This window comes from Ursus americanus, chromosome 16 (genome assembly GCF_024610735.1).
Source record: "Ursus americanus isolate L20-20 chromosome 16, mUrsAme1.1.p, whole genome shotgun sequence".
Taxonomy (NCBI): domain Eukaryota; kingdom Metazoa; phylum Chordata; class Mammalia; order Carnivora; family Ursidae; genus Ursus; species Ursus americanus.
The window spans coordinates 49,995,593-50,014,283 of NC_142142.1; the positions used below are offsets into that span (position 1 = coordinate 49,995,593).

General features: G+C 45.1%; 2 protein-coding genes across 4 annotated transcripts; one reads left to right on the top strand and one right to left on the bottom strand.

The window, feature by feature from the left end:
- Positions 1-63: 63 nt before the first annotated feature.
- Positions 64-16,791, top strand: CD3D (CD3 delta subunit of T-cell receptor complex). 2 transcript variants are annotated; one of them, XM_045797892.2, is made up of 6 exons: positions 64-118; positions 2,748-2,932; positions 15,298-15,516; positions 15,969-16,100; positions 16,387-16,430; positions 16,648-16,791. In XM_045797892.2, the coding sequence occupies exons 2-6, from the start codon at positions 2,827-2,829 to the stop codon at positions 16,711-16,713; spliced, it is 567 nt and encodes a 188-aa protein (XP_045653848.1). In that variant the 5' UTR covers positions 64-118; positions 2,748-2,826; the 3' UTR covers positions 16,714-16,791. The 2 variants fall into 2 exon arrangements, with proteins under 2 accessions (XP_045653848.1, XP_045653850.1); XM_045797894.2 differs by lacking the exons at positions 64-118; positions 2,748-2,932 and adding an exon at positions 13,239-13,436.
- CD3G (CD3 gamma subunit of T-cell receptor complex) lies at positions 4,152-11,843 on the bottom strand. Of its 2 annotated transcripts, none has more exons than XM_045797896.2 (7): positions 11,714-11,843; positions 7,488-7,511; positions 6,793-7,020; positions 6,097-6,228; positions 5,413-5,456; positions 4,943-5,022; positions 4,152-4,336 (listed from the first exon to the last, which is right to left on the bottom strand). In XM_045797896.2, exons 1-6 carry the CDS (start codon positions 11,766-11,768, stop codon positions 4,957-4,959), a joined length of 549 nt encoding a protein of 182 aa, XP_045653852.2. In that variant the 5' UTR covers positions 11,769-11,843; the 3' UTR covers positions 4,152-4,336; positions 4,943-4,956. The 2 variants fall into 2 exon arrangements, with proteins under 2 accessions (XP_045653852.2, XP_045653851.2); XM_045797895.2 differs by having other exon boundaries at positions 4,157-4,336; positions 4,939-5,022.
- Positions 16,792-18,691: the final 1,900 nt, after the last annotated feature.

Sequence of the window (18,691 nt, forward strand, 5' to 3'; positions counted from 1 at the left end):
CCCGATAGGGTGGGGGGCGGGCCGGGGGCGGATGGGGGGCGGGTCGGGGGGGCGGGGTGGTTGGTTTGTAGCTTGGTGAAATACGAGGCGGTTTTGAAATCTGGTGTGTCGGCGAAGGGTAAGACTTGGTGATTTTGGCGCTGCTGGCAACCTCTGTGGGCTTTTGCTTTCTATTTCTCCCAGCGGGGTCACGCCTTTTTGAAGCAGCTTTTGTTACTCTTCATAGATTATTATCATCTATGAGGTAACAACTACAGCAATAACAACAATAACAATAACAAAGTTTTGAGCTCTTAATAGTTGTCAGGCGGTGTGCTAAGATATGCTAGCGTTGGATTTCAGTTTTATCTGTACAGTGGTGACAACTTGCATGCTAAAAGGTTACTTTGAGGTATACAAAGGCAGTGAAAGCAGCATACTTTTCAAGAGTGCAAGTGAAAAGAGAATTCATAGAACGTGACAAAATATTTGTAAATCATATGTCTGATAAAGGATTAATGTCCAAAATATATAAAGAACTTCTACAACTCAACAACAAAAAACCACACAGTGTGATTCAAAAATGGGCGATAGACTTGAATAGACATTCCTCCAAGGAAGATATACAAATGGCCAATAAGCACACGAAAAGATGTTCAATGTCACTAATCATTACGAAAATGCAAATTGAAAGTGCAATGAAATAATACCTCACCTCCTTTAGGAAGTCTATTATCAAAAAAATGGAAAATAAGTTTGGTGAGGAGAAGGAGAGATAGGAACCCTTGAGCACTGCTGAGAGGAATGTAAAATAGTGCATCACTCTGGGAAAATTTTGGTGGTTCCTTATATAGTTAAACATAGAATTACTATATGATACAGCACTTCTGGGTATGCACCAAAGAATTGAGGGCAGGGACTTGAACAGATACTTGTACACCAATGTTCCTAACAATGTTATTCATAATAGCCAAAAGGGGAAAACAACCCAAAATGTGTGTTGACAAATGAATGGATAAACAAAATGTGGTGTATATATACAATTGACTATTATTTAGCCTTAAAAAGGCTGAAATTCTAATACATGCTACAACACAGATAAACCTTGAAAACATTATGTTATGTGAAAAAAGCCAGACACAAAAGGACAAATATTGTATGATTCCACTCATATGTGGTACCTAGAATAGGCAAATTCATAGGGATAGAAAAGTAGAATAGAGGTTACCAGGGGCTGGCGGAAGGGAACTGGGGAATTATTGTTTAAGATGATGAAAAAAGTTCTTGAAATAGTTGGTGGTGACAGTTGCACAACATTGTGAATGTACTTAATGCCACTGAACAGTACACTTAAAATGTTTAAAATGGTAAGTTTCATGTTATGTGTATTTCACCACACACACATACACAAACACAGAGTGCTGTGCAATTTTTGAATGCCTGTCTTGTTCCAGCATTATACTAGTTTCTGAAGATACATTGTAAAAAATACACAAATCCTTTCCTTCCTGGAGTTTACAATCTGGTGAGAGCGGAGTGGTAACACCATTTAAAATCAATGGCCAAACGATGGTTCATTTGAAAAATAGTTCTGGAGTGACTGGGTAACTATCCGGTATGAAAGTTAATATGTTAGGCCTTTACATTGAAATTAATTCAAGACGGATCATTCATTTAAATGTATAAAATGAAACCATAAGAATGTCAGAAGAATTCATAGGAAAACTTTTTTAAAAGAATAATCATTTTTTAAATGAGTTTATTTCTTTGAGAGAGAGACTGAGCAGTTGGGAGCGGCAGAGGCAGAGGGAGAAGCAGACTCCCCACTGAGCAGGGAGCCTGACTCGGAGCTTGATCCCAGGACCCTGTGATCATGACCTGAGCCGAAGATAGACGTTTAACTGACTGAGCCACCCAGTTGCCCCTAAAAGAATAATCTTAAAATGCGGAAGATGTTTCTAAATAGGAAACAACCTAGAAGCCACAAAAGACCAGTGAATTCTACCATATGCAGATAAATAAAATGTGCATAGAAAACCAATCATCATCAAGTCAAAGAACAAATACCAAACGTGGAAAAATATCTGCAACTAATATGACAAACAAAAGATCTAGTTTCCCACATATGTAAAGGGCTGTTGCAAATCAGTAAGAAAAAGATAAAAGGATTTGAGCCTGTATATCATGAGAAGGAAAAACACATGGTTCACTTGCATTTTTAATAAGGAAAATGCAAAATAAAACTACACTGAGATGCTGTTTTTAACTTATCAGATTGGCAAAGTTCAAAAAGTGTGGAGTAAAAGGCACTCTCAATTATTGTTATTGGGAGTAAGCACTGGCCCAACCTCCATGAAGTGCAATAAAATTACAAATGCAAATACATTATGGCTTCCAAATCTCATTTATTTGTATATGTTATGAATTGTTCTAAGTACGTTCAAAATGACATTTGTCAGAACTAAAACTATGGAACTTTAAAAACTATAAAAAGAAGACATAGGAGAAATCTTTGTGACCTTGGGTTTGGCAAAGATTTCTTAGCCATGATACCAAAAGCACAATGCACAATAAAAATGGGTAAAACGGACTTCATCAAAATTAAAAATGTTTGTGCTTTAAAAGTCACCATGAAGAGAATGAAAAGACAAGCCACAGACTGGTAGATGTATTTGCAAATCATATATGTAATAAAGGACTTGTATTCAAAATATAGAACTCTTTCTTTCTTTCTTTTTTTTTTAAGATTTTATTTATTTATTTGACAGAGAGAGACAGCCAGCAAGAGAGGGAACACAAGCAGGGGGAGTGGGAGAGGAAGAAGCAGGCTCCCAGCAGAGGAGCCCGATGTGGGACTCAATCCCAGAATGCCGGGATCACGCCCTGAGCCGAGGGCAGACGCTTAACGACTGCGCCACCCAGGCACCCCTAGAAGAACTCTTTCAATTCAACAGTAAGACAATGCAAATTAGAAAAAAAAGATTTAAAATAGACGGTTCACTAAAGATATAAGAATGGCAGACAAACACACGAAAAGATGTTCAACATTAGTCATTAGGGAAATGCAAATTAAAAGTACAGTAAGATACCATTTTATACCTAGAAGAATGGCTATATTAGAAAAAATAAAGTAACAAATATTGGTGAGGATATGGAGAAACAGAAACCCTCATCCATTGCTAGTGGGAATGTAAAATGGTACAGGGAATTTCTTAAAAAGTTAAACATAAATTTGCAATACAACCCAGTAATTCTTCACTCCTAGGTATCAACCCCAGAGAAATGAAGACATGGGGGCCACACAAAGATTAGCATGAGAATGTCCAGCACATTGTATGATTAACAGCATATTGTATAATTCCATTTATATGAAATGTGCGGAAAAGGCAAATCTGACAGAAAAGAGATCAGTGGTTGCCTGGAGCTGAGGGTGGGAACAGGGAATGACTGCAAACAGCAGAAAAAATATTAAGAGGGTGATGGAAATGTTCTAATGATTAAGGTGATTGCATAGCTGGGTAAATTTTGTTAAATTTACTGAGAGCAGGAGAAATTGCTTAAAATGAGTGAACTTTATAGCATGTAAATTACACCTCAATACAATTATTTTGTAACTGATATTTATACAATGTTAGTCCTTGCAGCACTGTAAGAGCAAAATATTGGCAGCAATATTTTGTCCATCAATAGAGGACTGATTAAACAAATCATAGCGAGTCTATGCAATGTGGTTGCATTAAAAAAAAAAAAAGGTGCTCCTTTACTTACTGGTATGAAATAATTTTAAGGCTTATTAGGTGAAAGTGCAAGATGTATAGTATGATACCATTTGTGTGAAAAATAGGGAAGGGAAGAATAATGTGTACTTAAGAGTTTGCTTATGTATGCCTAGAATACCTCTGATGTATAATACCTTATATGCCTTATAAAGATACGTTAGAAACTAGTATATTGTTTGTCTCTGGAGAGGACAACTGAATGGCTGGGGATGTAGGTGGAGGGAGACCTTTCATTGCATACTTTAACCATGTAAATTATGACTTATACAGAACGTAAATAAAAAATTAGAACTTTAAAAAGTAATATTCAAATGGAGCGGGTTATTTGACCTTTTCAATTTTCTTTTACAGAAAAAATTACCTCCCAACAGGTGGCGCTCCAGCAACACATACATATTTTTACTTTCCTTTTCGTTTATTTTATTTTGAGAAAAATCCAAATTTGCTCTGATGGGCTTTCTTCTCCATTTGTCACCTTTGAGAAACTTGAATCTAGATTTAGGGCTGAAAGTCTCTCTGCTAGGAGTGCTCCAAAAGGTATTGCCATGTTTCTGAGAACTGTCCAGAAGGGAGAACACCTGGATTGAAAAAAAAAAAAAAACTGGGATTGGTTCAGAAAACCAAATAATGCTTGGGTCCTGTTTTCCTGATTGAAACTTGATTGATTGATTGATTGATTGGTTGGTCAAAAGTTTGATATAGGTCAGTGGTTCATCATGAATGCTGGTTTTGCCCTGGCACTTGAAATACCTGGAAATATTTTTGATTGTTACAACTGGGGGTACTACCGACATCTGGTGGATAGAGGCCAGGGATACTGCCAAAAACCCTACAGTGTGCAGGACGGTCCCCTCACGACAAAGAACTATATCCGTCACCCACCCTCCCCTAAGCTTAGAACTGCCTGGAAAAAGGAGATAGACTTGGCAAGAGATGGGAAGGCAGATAAAGGAAAGGTTTAGAGAGCGAGCAAGCGAGCACTGGGGGTAGGGGCAGAGGGAGAAGGTGAGAGAGAATCTTAAGCAGGCTCTGTGCTGAACACAGAGCCCTGTGTGGGGCTCCATCTCGCGACCCTAAGATTATGACCTGAGCCAAAATCAAGAATCAGATGCTTAACTGACTGAGCCACTCAGGCGCCCTGGGAAAGGTAATTTCTTAGGATCAGTATAGAAGGACATACCTACTTGGAGTCCTGAGTTCAGTTTTTCCTCAGTCGCTTTCCTTGAAGGTGGCCGTATTGGTCATTTTCCCGATCCCTGAGGGGCTTAAAAAGACAGCACAATCAAACTCATTTTCCCTCCTCCTCTATGAATTAATTTGATGCATATTTATTGAATGCTTTTCGTGTGCAAGGCTTTGGAGTGGGTGCACTGTCCCGGGGGTGGAAAGAGGACAAGGAGGATGGAGGCTCTGTATATAGTTGCTTCGTGTGTCCCTCTCGCTGTGTTCTTCAACTTTTTCTCACTGGATCCTGACCTTAGTCTCGCTCAGCCTTTCTCTTCATTTCATCCATTCTACCCAAAGCATAACTGTGTAATCATCCGCTATGCCCTAAGCCGTTCCTTATCTGTACAGTACCTCTGAATAACTTGTCGCCATCCCCCAATTTTACTACGAATTGCGGCAACGTCGCTTTCATTCCCCTTTCCCTTACCTGGTAAAGCTGGTCATTGGACAACAGAGTCTGTTTGTCTGAAGCTACAAAACAAACAAACAAAAAAAACCAAAAAAATACGCAAGGTAGAATGGCGAAGAAATTGGGTTACATTCACACACTGGAGCACTAAACAGCAATAAGGCTTGGTGCAATCCATCTACATACAACAAGGTGGGAAGATCTCACAAGCATGTTTTTCGAATAACAGGAGCACACACGCAAGAGTACTTCTGTAGGAGCCCATTGACAAAAGGAATGAAAACAGGCAAAATTAATCAATGTCGTTAGAAGTCAGGAGAGTACTCCCTTTGGGGGACAGGTAGAGGCCAAAAGTGACCAGAAGGGGGACTTCTAGGGTGTTGGTAATATTCTCTTTCTTAAACTGGGTGTTGGATTCATGGGTGGGTTTGCCTCTTTAGCGGTAGGCTTGTCATCCATGCGTGGTTCTCTCTGTAGGTTTTAGTTCAATTAAAGAGGTTTTTAAAAAAATCAGAGGAATCAGAGGAAAATCAGAGGGAGGTGGCTCTTGAGACAGGTAAATATGCTGTGAGTGTCCTTTTCACCCGATTGGGCTAGATGGCAATACATGCCCACCTTATCTCTTCTATTGGGTCTATTATGGTAGGAAGGAAACTGAGGGTCCCAGGTCGTCTCATCTTTTATTGAGGAACATTCTTTTACCTCTTGACTGGCGAACTCCATCCTGTCCAGCAATGAAGTAAACCCCGACAGCAAGGAAGAAAACGCTGATGACTTCAGCGAGGACAAAGCCGGATACAGTGCCTGCATTCAGGTCAATGCAATTCTGACACACTGTGGGGAAAGGGAGGGACAAGGTTCCTTCAGGCTGTGCAGGTGGTTCTTCTGCATCTTTTTCTCTTGCCTACACATGCTAATGCCTCCATTTAGGGTAGCAGACTCCTCTTTCTGTGCAAGGCATGGCAAGGGCATTGCCTGGGAAGATCCCTGGACTAAGAATGCAATACCTCTTGATAGCCCTCCGTTCCCCAGGCATCCTGGGGGAGCTTATGTAGTCTGACCGCTGGGAGCTATATGAAATAGAAGGACGATCAGATCCCCTTCTCCATGGTCAGCTGCCTTCTACATTTCATGGCTGCTCACCTTGTAATCCCCTCTCTCTCCCTGAGCTACCCCAACTCAGTTTATATAAATAGCTGACTGCTCCAATCCATGAGGGCCTATCCCAAATTAAACCAGGCTTTACAGGACCAGTTACCCTTTTCCAAGGAGATGGGGGAACTGTCTTGTTATATTCAAAAAAAGGCAAGCAGAGATTAAGAGAACAAGAACTATTTAGTGTCTATTAAGCAAATACCGCTTAATTGGACAACAAGCAAACCGAAGGGGATTACATACTCCTGTAATATACTTGGAGTGGTTTTGAAATGTTGCTTGATCCTTGACACTGATATATCCCTTGAGGGTCCTTGATACTGCTTCCCAGATTCAACTTCTTCTTATTTTTATGGAGAGAAGTTATTTGCTTCCCATCTTTAAACCATTTGACGTCTTTGTCTTGTGACTCGCAAGTCAGAAGTACTGAACCGTCTTCTTGGTCGCCATCCACTTTTACCACAGGAACTTCTGAAATGGGAAAAGCCCTTGTCTGTTAAGGATCTTTCCTCTGAAATTTCCCCTGCCCCAGGCTATCAGGACAAGACCTTTGTAGTGGTGCTTCTCAAACTTTAATGTGCACATGGATCACATGGGGAATCTAGTGAGAATTTCAGATTCTATTTAGTAGTTCTGGGAAGGGGCTGAAATGGGGCATTTCTAACATGATGCCAATGGTGTTGGTCCATGGGTCCCACTTTGAATAGTGCCTAGCCGCTGGGGTCCTGTTTCTACTCCAAGAACTAGAAAATTAGCTTGGTTACAGGAAAGCTGCCCAGAAAGGTCTTGACTCATTTCGTTGACGATGACCTCTCATTGCTTTTATTACTCATCATCCCATCCCTTCTGTCGCTCAGTCCTATAGGACTGCTAGAGTAGGGACCATATTTCATGAACTTCCTCAGAGTCTGAGGATGGAACGAAGCCATGCACCCTACCTTGCTTCTTCTGGGCTGTAGTGCCTGTAGAGACAGAAGAGAGACAGAGGATTAGCTGGGCATAGAGTTGTCCAGATGCCCTGAAGGGTCATTTCCTTGGTCATTCGAGGCCAAGATAGAGAGATATTCTAATCTAGGAGAGTGGACAGTATCTATACTTATTTCCCTGGGTTGTAGCCTAAATCACCAAATTGAATTCAGGTTGTTGTATAATAAAGAATTTGTCCGGTCTTTGTCATGGATTCCTGGGAGGGAATCCCACAGCCCTGAGATCATGATCTGAGCTGAAATCAAGAGTTGGACGCTCAACTGACTGAGCCACCCAGGGACCCCTTAGTGGGCTTTTGGCCCATACATGAATTTGTTACGAGATGACTCAGGATGGGGCTGGTCAAGACCCGTGTAATCTGGGAATTTGAGCCCTGGGAGGGGAAGGGAACTGAAGATCGAGTTCAGTCACATGGCCAACAATTCAATCAAGTATACCTATGTCATGAAACCCCAATAAAAACTCAGTGGAGGGGCCCCTGGGTGGCTGAGTCAGTGAAGCGCCTGCCTTGGGCTCAGGTCATGATCCCAGAGTGCTGGGATTGAGTCCCACATCTGGCTCAGTGCTCAGCGGGGAGCCTGCTTCTCCCTCTGCCTCTGCCTCCTGCTCCCTCAGCCTGTGCTCTCTCTCTTTCTCTGTCAAATAAAGAAAATCTTAAAAAACAAACAAACAAAACAACTCAGTGGAGGGGCCCCTGGGTGGCTCAGCTTGTTGAACATTTGACTCTTGGTTTCAGCTCAGGTCATGATCTCTGGGTGGTGAGATCAAGCCCCCAGAGCCTGCTTGAGATTCTCTCCCTCTCCTTCTTCCCCCCCACACTCTCCCGTTCTCTTAAAAAAAAAAGTCAAGGAAAAAAAAAACCTCAGTAGAGCTTCCTGGTTGGTAAATGCATCAATATACTAGGAGGGTTGTGCATGTCCACAGGGAGAGGGCACAGAAGCTCTGTGTTCAGGGCCTTCTCAGATCTCACCTTTTGTATCTCTTCATTTGGAAAATCCTGATTTTATTTTTTATAATTAAGCTGTAATAGTAAAGTGGCGCCTGGGTGGCTCAGTCATTAAGCATTTGCCTTCAGCTCAGGTCTTGGTCCTGGAGTTCTGGGATGGAGCCCCGCGTGGGGCTCCCTGCTCAGCCAGGAGTCGGCTTCTGCCTCTCCCTCTGCCCCTCCCCCTGCTCATGTTCTCTCTCTCTCTCTCAAATAAATAAATAAATCTTTAAAAAAATCCAAACTGTAATAGTAAATATGGCACTTTCCTGAGTCTTGTGAGTCGTTCTAACAAATTATCTAATCTGGGAACCCTCCAGATTTGTACCCAGTTTGTCAGAAGGGTAGGTGCCCGGAACTTGTGCCTGGAACTTAAAGTGAGGGCAGTCTTGTTGGGCACAGTGCCCTTAACCTGTGGGGTCTGATGTTAACTCTGGACGGCTAGCATCAGAACGATACATAAAGATATTGCCTGTACAGGCCGGAATGCTCTGCTTTTTTAGCAGCTAAAGCTCTGGCAACAAGTGGGTTTACACTAACTAAAGACCTTTTAGAGTATTCTAAATTCCTCAGCCTCGGTGATCCATTTCTTGTAGGAACCCTGAACGTCCTAGGGGAGGTGGCTATTCGACAGCCCTCAAATCTGTCTCAAAACTCAGTGTCGTAGAGTTGCATTGGTAGACGTACTACAGAGGACTAGTTCTGGAATTCAGGTCAGTTGGATCGAATGCAGACATTTACCACGCACTATGAGGTACCTGACATGATTAAGCAGTGTGAAACACAAGAGTGGTGATATAAAGAACTAACTTGCTGCTTCCAAAGAGTTTACGATGAAGTAGGAAAAATAAACACACATGTAATTAATATAATAGAATTTATAAATTACCTTTAGTAGTCATGTGAATGCATTTGAAAGGGGCTAGAAGTTATTGATTTTGCCCAAGAGTCGGGGACAGGGAAAACTTAACAGAGAAGGTAACATTTGGTTGGGCCTTGAATAATTCCCAACATTTGGTTGGGAATTGAATAATTCACCAGACAGAGAAAGACATTTGGGGAAAAAGAATTGCTGAGCAAAGACACAGGTTGGAAAAGGATGGAGAGGTAGTGTCTCTGGAGGTGGAGCGTGTGATGGGGACAGAGGAAGCATGAATCAAAGTACGAAGGGGGAAAAAAAAGTATGATGGAAATAGTTGGAAGGAGTCCGTTGTTTTAGAACTTCTTGCAGGACTGAACCGATTGTTAATAGTACCTAGCATAGTGTTTGGAACATGGTAGGAGCTTTATATTTGTTGCACGAGTGCATGAATGAATGAATGAGTGAATTAAAAAAAAAAAAAAAGCAAGGCAAACAGTTAAGCAGATTTCTCAGTGGCGGTTCTCCCTGACCACCTGACCACCATGGGAGGGACAAAGAGGCCCTTGTTCTAACTCCAATTCTATAGGAGGGACGGTGCAACTGATGGTGAACAGCCTTTAATTTTGCTTCTCTAGGTCTTCTTTCTTTTTAGGATTTGAGAGCTCATGCAGCCGAATTTCCTAGGTTGACTGGTAAGAGGACAGAGCCCATAGGAAGGAGGCATCATCCAATCTCACACAGATCATCGGTGGCAGAGCTTGGACCCAGAGCTCAGGTTTCTGTTGCTCTTTCTGCTGTATCTAGCCGCCTCGCACAGGCTTTCAGCCCTGCCCCTCCGCCTGTGTGGTCTTTAGTGGCTCTTCTTCCATTTCCTGCTGAAATCATCCTAAACTCTTACTGTCCTCCTCAAGCCCCCCATGGAACCATCACCCAGCTCAGTTTCAGCAAGTGGCATTGTCCTGCCACTTAGGTGGTTGAGAACATAGATGCTGTAATGACCTTCTCCAGCTTCCTTCCCATCTACATGCCTACCCATGGCCAAAGCTATCCGTACTTCCTTTCTCCTCATCTCAGAGGGTATGGTTGCCTTCTCCTCTGCATCCTTGATCCCACTCTTGACTCCATCCTTTCAACATCAACTCCAGGAACTTGCTCTACTCGCTGTGTTTTCCTTTAGCCTAGATATGTGCTCACATTTCTCTCACACTCAAAAATATTTCGTCTTAGATCCTATTTCCTTTTCTACTTACCACTCAAACTCAAACTCTCTTCTTTTCTTATCCAAAAGCCTCAAAGAATAGTCTATACTTGGTGCACTTTATCACCCACCCTCATCTTCTACACATTTCCATTCAGTTTCCACTCATACTACCCCACTGAAAGTGTTACGAATCACCCATAGTCTTTATTTTGTCAAATCCCACAAACTTAAACTCTTAAATATATTCTTCTATCAGCAGGACGTCTCTATAATATTTCACCATTGGTGGTTCTTTCCTTCTGGAAGCTCTCTACTCCCTTGGTTTCTGTGGTATTGCACTCATCTGATTATTCTAGCTCTTTGATCATCCTCTTATCTCTTTTCTGAGATATTTTTCTCTGACTACCCTTTAGAGGTTGATATCCTCTCAGTTCCTTCCTCAGCCCCTCTTCCTCACATCTCACATAGTACTTGTATGCATTCAACAACTTTCATGGTTTTAGCTTCCCCGTGTGTGGAGAACCATCTCTAGTCAAGATTCTAGGCATAAACCCAGTCCATCCACTTCCTATTGTTTCTTTCCAACAGAATATTCGTACATTGCACCTTACACCCAGTCTGGTGACACTGAAGCTTCTCTCTCCAATTAGACTATAAGCTCACTAGGGAAGAAGGTTTTTATTCATCCTTACATCCTCCTAGCCTATCATGTAACAGGATCTCACTCATATTTGTTGACCAGTTGACCCACTGACCAACTGAGTGAGTGAATGCCTTATAGGTCTCCTCCTAACTCCAGCTCTGAGTTAAGGAACACATACTTTTCTTTTCAGGTTTCTGGCCTGTGCCCTTTTGGGCTACAGGCAACCTAAGATGGCGGCATCCGGGTCCTCTCTCTCGCCAGTAGAGTCCTCTGTTTTCATTTCTTAAGAAACAAGGATCTCATCTCTCCCATGGGACATTGCTTCTCTCTAGCAGAGAACAGTAAGAGGCTTCATTTTTGCCCTTCCTTCTCAGAATTCTAGTGTGACAACTGAGGTAGGCTTGAGGTTAGAGATCCCAATATCCTTTCTCTCCCAGTAATGATCTCTTCCCCTGAGCCTTTCTCTGGACCACCAGAACCCCGTACCTTGAAGAAGAGTGACAGCCAAGATGAGGCCAGCCAGATGCTTCCCCAGCTCCATGTCAGTCTCTGCCTTTCCCCCCGAAGCACTAAGCAACTTCCAGCAGCCAGCCGGCCTGCAGAGCAGCTAGTCTGGCTCCGCCCAGCATCATTCAGACTGGGGCCCCTGAGAGGAGGCACGAATCCAGAGCCACCACCCTCTGCTTCAAATGTGGGCAGAGAGGGGCCTCAGTGAGGCTGCAGGTGCATATGTATCTGGCTTTCTGTGAAGAAGTAGAGAATGGGAGGTGGAGGGAGGGAAAGGGAGAGAGTGCTGGATCTCCATCTCAGAGATAGCTGGCACAGAGAAACCCCTTGGGTTCGGGTAGGAGATGGCTTGGGCCGCTTTCTTCATGAGAGGGGTAAACACCTCTGCCACTGCTTGTTGCTAGAACGTCAGCCGGTTGTTGCTTGTTGCTACAACTAATGCATTTCGGTGAGAGCACTTATGTGCATAGGGCTGGAGTTCTGAACCCAGCACCACCTCAGTCCAGGCCCTTGCTCAGGAATTTTTCACTGCTCTTCTGAGACAAGGTCATCAAAAAGGTGCTGCCTGGAAGAGAATAGGTAGGATAATTGCAACGAGACAAGCCATACGTTTCCAGGACCAGATCCTGAGCTGAGTTTCCAGGATCTTAGGCCTCTATCTCCCTCAGCCGGTCAGTCAGTGAGTCAACAAAAATCTACAGACCTCTCGTTGTGTGCCAGGCATAAGCCAGGTGGTGGAGATACAGAAAGGAGAAAGATACATGCTATCTCTGCCCTCAGGTAAATTACACTCCAACTCTGGCAGTGTAGACAGTTTGGGTACCCATAGGCCACAGGGGAGAAAAGTCCACTTATCTCCTGGGGAGGCTCAACTCTGCCTGTGAGTCAATCATATTGTTATTAATAATTATCTCTTATTGAGCAAATGTGATGTCTCACGTACCATGCAAACGTCTTGTCTGAATCCTTATTGGGATACTGAGGGATTAGGCTCTGAAAAATTCCATGACTGGCCCAGGACCAGTGGGTAGGCAGTATTGGAGCTGGGATTCAAATGTCTGCTTTGGGGGGCTCCAAAGCCCAACCTCCCACTGGTAAGAAACTACATAGTCTGGTGTCCCAGGCTGCCCAGGGAGGATCTTTGACAGGGTCCCAAGAAAGACCAGAAATGGGGAGAATTTTGCTGGTATGGCTTATGGGACGGGGCTCACAGTCTCTCGCAAGGGTTTTGAGAGCTGGCAGCTTTCAGGGGGTGACTAAATGTAGTTACCCTGTTGACAGAAACTCTGATATTACTGTTTTTCATCAGTGACCAGGGAAAGAACATCCTAAATATTCTTTTACTTCCTAGAAGTCTAGGCAACCTTTTCCACATTCTCTGCTCTCTCTTCCACCTCACCCCCAAGCTCAGTGCATGGAGAAAGAGCAATTTGCACCTGCTTCCTTCCTACCCCACCCCCAGTCTACCGCTACCCTGACAGTCTCCCGTGATCAACGGCAGAGAGCAGAGAAATAGGCGTCTTCTAGTTCCTCCCCCACTCCTTTACTTTTTCCGGGTACCCATGAGTCAGTTGGGGGAGGGCATCTCTCACCCTGGCTGATAGTTCTGTGATCTGGGTCTACCTACTGAAGGGATTCTGCTGGAAAATGGAACACTGTAGATTTCTGGCTGGCTTGATACTGGCTGTCCTTCTCTCCCGAGGTAAGGCTTCTCCAGGTGGTGGGGGCATCTCGGAGAAGGGACCTGAGAGGGACATTCGCACCTGGACTGAACTCCACTTGGAAGTCTTTCTTAATGCTAGCTTCACTTCACCAGGCAGAGTTGTCAAGGAGGGCAGGGTTGGGATGCAGCACAGGGTTTGGGTTTGGGAAACAGGCCCTTGGCTTTGATTGACTCCAGCTAGGTGCGCGTGGTAGCCTTGAATATCTCTCTAAAGGTCTTAGGCGAGAGATTGGCAGGAAATGTGCAGTCTGCGGGGGCCTGAGCCTAAGGCTGGTAAGGGAGCGCTAGTCCTTCTAGGACAGAGAGTCTCTGGTATCTAGGACTCTTAGCCATTTGGCCATAATTTTTCACCACCAGGAGCCATGCCCCAGTTCTCAGGGGGATGCTTTAAGAGAAAGCTAACTTTAGGTTGAGAAGGAAGGAGGGCAGGTCTGGGGTGGTAGGATATCAACTCATCTTGGTTTGCCTGGTCTTAAAACTGATAGTGCCTTGTCCCAGACACCCCCTCAATCTCAGGCAAATGGGGACAAATGCTTTGGGACATCCGGGGTTTCCAATGAAAACAGATTCCCATGGAAGACGTGATTGTAGGATATGAAGCATCTGGTGTACGTGTATCTTCCTGAGATACACGCACATACTCTTGGCCTGCTTGAGATGCACGAGAAACGGCTCTTTGCGGGTTTCCCAGACGATGCTCTTGTATTCAAATAGGTAACTGAATATGAATTCGGGGGAAATCTGGATTCCACTTTTCCCTGGGATTGGAGATACAGATTCTTGTGCGTCCGGGGGCTGTGAAGATGCTCTCAGTCAAAGCAATCCAGTGGATCTAGAAAGGTGCTGTGCATACCTCCAGCCCTTAAATTCCCTACAAGGCTTGAGTTGTGTGGAGCCCCAAGAGTGATTTTGATAATTTTTTTTCTACCTCCCTCCCCTTAATCAAGGGTAGAATAACTAAAAATCTTTACATGGGATTTGCCCTGGGTCTCCTTCTGGAGTAATTCATACCAGCTTCTCTCCTACCCCAACCATCACTGGGGTTGGGGAAAGACTTGTCCTTGGAAAGACTTTAGTGGTGAGAGTCCCGTTCTCTTGGTAGTTGTTGGGGCAGGGGCAAAGAGGGAGGGAAGAGGCTGAGAAGTTCAAGTGGGAGGGTTGTAGATGGTTGGGAAGTAGAATTAGAAGTTTTGTTGGAGGGGCACCTGGGTGACTCAATCGGTTAAGCATCTGCCTTTGTCTCAGGTCATGATCTCAGGGTCAAGGGATCAAGCCGTTCATCGAGCCCCTTGTCAAGCCCCTCCTTGGGCTCCCTGCTCAGCAGGGAGGCTGCTTCTCCCTCTGCCCCCCCTTCCCTTCCCCCGCTGCTCCTGCTCTCTCTCTGTCTCTAGTAAATAAATAAAATCTTAAAAAAAGTTTTGTTGGAGAACAAGTGTGGTCATTTCCAGCCAAGGAACATTCTTCTGCCTTTCCATATCTCCTGGGTGCTTCAGCAGTCTACACTCCCCTTCTACTTCTAATCAGTGGTCTGAACTCATTTCCAGGAAGGTTCCTGGATCCACCCGGGTCCACAGTTTTCTCTTTTGCTCCATGTCCATCAGGATCTGTGCTCTGCTTGGACTGAATCCTTGCATCCTTCCTGGCCCCTGCAGTTCATGGAAAGTCTCCCAAAGCCTTTTTCTTGTGACTTCTGCCTCTCTCACTAGAAACCATAAATTGTCCTAGACTTAGAAAGTGGTCCTTTTTAAAGTATAAACCTCAGCAGAATAAGGCATCTGCTGCAGATCGAACAGCTGGCTGCAATCATGGTTGGATTTTTTTGTTGTTGTTTTCCTTGTAGTGAGCCCCTCCAAGGTAGACGTGGAGGAATTTGAGGACCAGGTGTTCCTGCATTGCAATACCAGCATCATACTGGTAGAGGGAACAATGGGAACACCACTCTCACAGAATAAAAGTTGGAACTTGGGAAAACGCATCCTGGACCCACGAGGAATGTATAGGTGCAACGGGACAGATGAACAAGATGACAAAGCAACTTACACGCAAGTATACTATCGAAGTATGTGCCTTTTGGATCCTTTGGGTTGGAATGAATGGGACCTCTGAATATGAGAACCTTGTACCCAGAGGGGACTATGATGGACCAAAGTGTTCTCTAAACAAAGTGGGGTCACTCTTGTAATGATATGAGCCAGACGTTGGAGCTTAACTGATGGAAAAAACAGCAGGGGCCTTGTCACTCAAGCAGTAGAGGCTTGGTTGGGAGAGTGGTTTGGCCCTGCTGCCTTGTTTACATTCTTACAAAGCTAGTACTGCTTCTTGGCTCTTTTCAGGGATTCCTTGGGATTAAGGGCAGAGGTGTGTGTAGCAAGGGCATCAGCAGGCCTTTCTCCAGGGATCTTACTGAAGTTTGGGTCTTGGTGTGAGGTCCTGGGGTTGCCCTAGGAGGCAGAGACGGTTCCTTGGTCTTGAAGGCTCTCCAGCTCTCCTCTTGCTCCCCTTCCCTGCCAGTGTGTCAGAACTGTGTGGAGCTGGACTCAGCCACCCTGGCTGGCATCGTCATCACTGACATAATTGCCACTCTGCTCCTTGCTTTGGGAGTCTATTGCTTTGCTGGACATGAGACTGGAAGGCTCTCCAAGGGTAAGTAGAAGGGACAGAGTGTGCGTGCGTGCACATGTATGTTGTGGGTGTGGGTGTGAGTGTGCACCTGCTAAGAAAGGGGCTGGCAGTGGGTTGTATCTCATCTGGGAGTCACTCTCGCAATATCCCAAGGACTCCTAACACTGGTTATTGGAAGACTTGTGCCCATACTGCCCATGCAGACTTCTGAGGGTATGACCAGCTGCAGTCCTCCTGCAATGTTCATGAGCTCTCATTGTCCCATCCTCCTAGGTCGTTAATGACGCTTTCCCTTTGTTTCTTCTAGCGGCTGACACTCAAGTTCTGTTGGAAAATGACCAGCTCTATCAGGTGAGCCCTGAGGGGAAGAAGACATGAATGGGAGGGGATGGGAGGGGATGAAGAGGCTGATGCTAGGTGTTATGCGTACGGATGAAGGGTCCTAGTGGGGAACTCATCACTGGTAGGGTTGGAAAACTCAGGCAAGAGCTCTCATCTCTGAGGCCTACTGCGGTCTTCCCTGGGAGAACCCGACCCTGCCTTACGGTTCCCCCTTCTCACCTCCTAGCCCCTTCGAGATCGGAATGATGCTCAGTACAGTCATCTTGGTGAAAACTGGCCTCGGAAGAAGTGAACCTGAGACCGGTGGCTTATGGGAGTATCGACTGTAACTGCGTCCCTTGCTCAGCCAATAAAACCGTCTTTCACTCAGCAGGTGCCTGGACTTTTCAAGGCTCTCTGGCAAGGCATGGGAGTTGTCCTGACTTGGCCGGACCCTTGCTTGCCCTCCCTGCCCACCTGTGTCCTTCCTGCATTGTTGCCATTTCTCTGCCCCAGATGGACAGTGTGATGGGCAGTCTCCCACCCCTTTCTGGCCCACTGGTGTTTCTGGCCCAGTGGGCTCCCTCTGCTGCTTGTTGCCTCCAGCCCCCTATTACAACCCCTTAAGGGCTTTGGTTTTCTCACCACAGTTGAGGACAGGCTGCTATGTTTACAGACCCAGCCACACAGAAGTTTCCATGACATCATGAGCAGAGGTGGTGGAAACATCAAGGGCCCAGGAGATCACTTCTTATCAAGACTTGGAGAGCGCATGTGACAAAGTCCCACTTCTGCTAAGGGGATGGCCTTGGCTTTATGACCCCCTGGGAGTGGTAGCCTCTAGTTGCAAGGATGTTTCGACATAGGCCTGTTCAGTACCCTTTACTCCTGTACAGAAGGTACCATGCACCTTCCTTTCCTTAGAATCTGTCCCTGTCCCACCCCTGCCTTCTAATTAATATCAGAAACTCTTCATTATCCCTCTTCACCCACTCGGAAAGCTGGATTTGGAGAGCGGACAGGGGCTTGGAATATTTTCAGTGGATGTCATTTTCAGCTAGTGGGTTGGTGGTGGTTCTGAAACCTTGGGAGCCTGAAGGATTTATTAAAAATAGGGACACGTGGACCCCACTCTGGGCTCCTAGCCCCCAGGTGATTCCGAAGCAGCCCCAATTCAGAGAGTCTCTGGTTTAGAAGAAGAACTGCGGCCACTGACTCTTTCGTGTCCTTTATGCTCATTCCTGTCTACCACAGGGGCAACCCCTCCTTTTGTTCTCTGAGTTATGGTAACTGAAACAACTTCGCGACAGTTTAATAAGAGTGGGAGTTTCCAGGGGCGCCTGGGTGGCACAGCGGTTAAGTGTCTGCCTTCGGCTCAGGGCGTGATCCCGGCGTTGTGGGATCGAGCCCCACATCGGGCTCCTCCGCTGTGAGCCTGCTTCTTCCTCTCCCACTCCCCCTGCTTGTGTTCCCTCTCTTGCTGGCTGTCTCTATCTCTGTCAAATAAATAAATAAAAATCTTTAAAAAAAAATAAGAGTGGGAGTTTCCAAGATCAGCGTTCCCAAAGTGGGAAAGAATGAACAACCACACAGCCAGAGATCTGGATGATTCTACCTGCCATCTTCCTGAGCTACACGTAGAGGCTGATTTTGTTAGAGACAATGAACTTCCAGTGCACACCTGATTCATTCATGGTTATAGCTTATTTCTGCCCTTTACATCCCTAGGACTGTAGTCCTCTGCAGCCTGCCTGTGGCTTTCACATTGGATCCCTCCGCCTTGGGCAACTTTCTGGTGCCTTCTACTGCACCCAGTACTTGTCTGCTTCCCACACCCTGCACACTTCCCTTCACCTGGTAGTCCTTGTAGGCTCCTATATCCCTGCATACCTCTCACCAGTTCTCAACATTGCATGCACTTAGGAATCTCGAGAGCTTCTGATTATCTTGGGCGAGGGCATCAGGACTTTCAAACGGCTTAAGGTGATTTCTTTGTGAAGCCAAGGTTGAGAAAACTGCCCTCCACCTGAGCCCTTCTGGAAACTTGTGTCCCTTTGGTTCTCTCTCTCTCTCTCTTTTTTTTTGTGCCTTTCTTTTTTTAGTTTTTTTTTTTTTCTTAATTCATTTATTTGTTAGAGAGAGACAGAGAGCACAAGCAGGGGGAGCAGCAGGCAAAGGGAGAAGCAGGCTCCCCGCTGAGCAAGGAGCCTGATGTGGGACTCGATCCCATGACCTGAGCTGAAGGCAGATGCTTAACCGACTGAGCCAGCCAGGCATCCCTTTTTTTTTTT

Coding starts and splice junctions, on each gene's coding strand:
- CD3D (XM_045797892.2), top strand. CDS start 2,827: ATGTGGGACTCAATCCCAGAATGCCGGGATCACGCCCTGAGCCGAGGG. Junction 2,933..15,297: donor AGAACTCTTTCAATTCAACA/GTAAGACAATGC, acceptor TTTTCCTTGTAG/TGAGCCCCTCCAAGGTAGAC. Junction 15,517..15,968: donor CACGCAAGTATACTATCGAA/GTATGTGCCTTT, acceptor CTTCCCTGCCAG/TGTGTCAGAACTGTGTGGAG.
- CD3G (XM_045797896.2), bottom strand. CDS start 11,768: ATGGAGCTGGGGAAGCATCTGGCTGGCCTCATCTTGGCTGTCACTCTT. Junction 7,512..11,713: donor GGCTGTCACTCTTCTTCAAG/GTACGGGGTTCT, acceptor CTGTCTCTACAG/GCACTACAGCCCAGAAGAAG. Junction 5,457..6,096: donor TGGAGTTCGCCAGTCAAGAG/GTAAAAGAATGT, acceptor TTTGTTTTGTAG/CTTCAGACAAACAGACTCTG.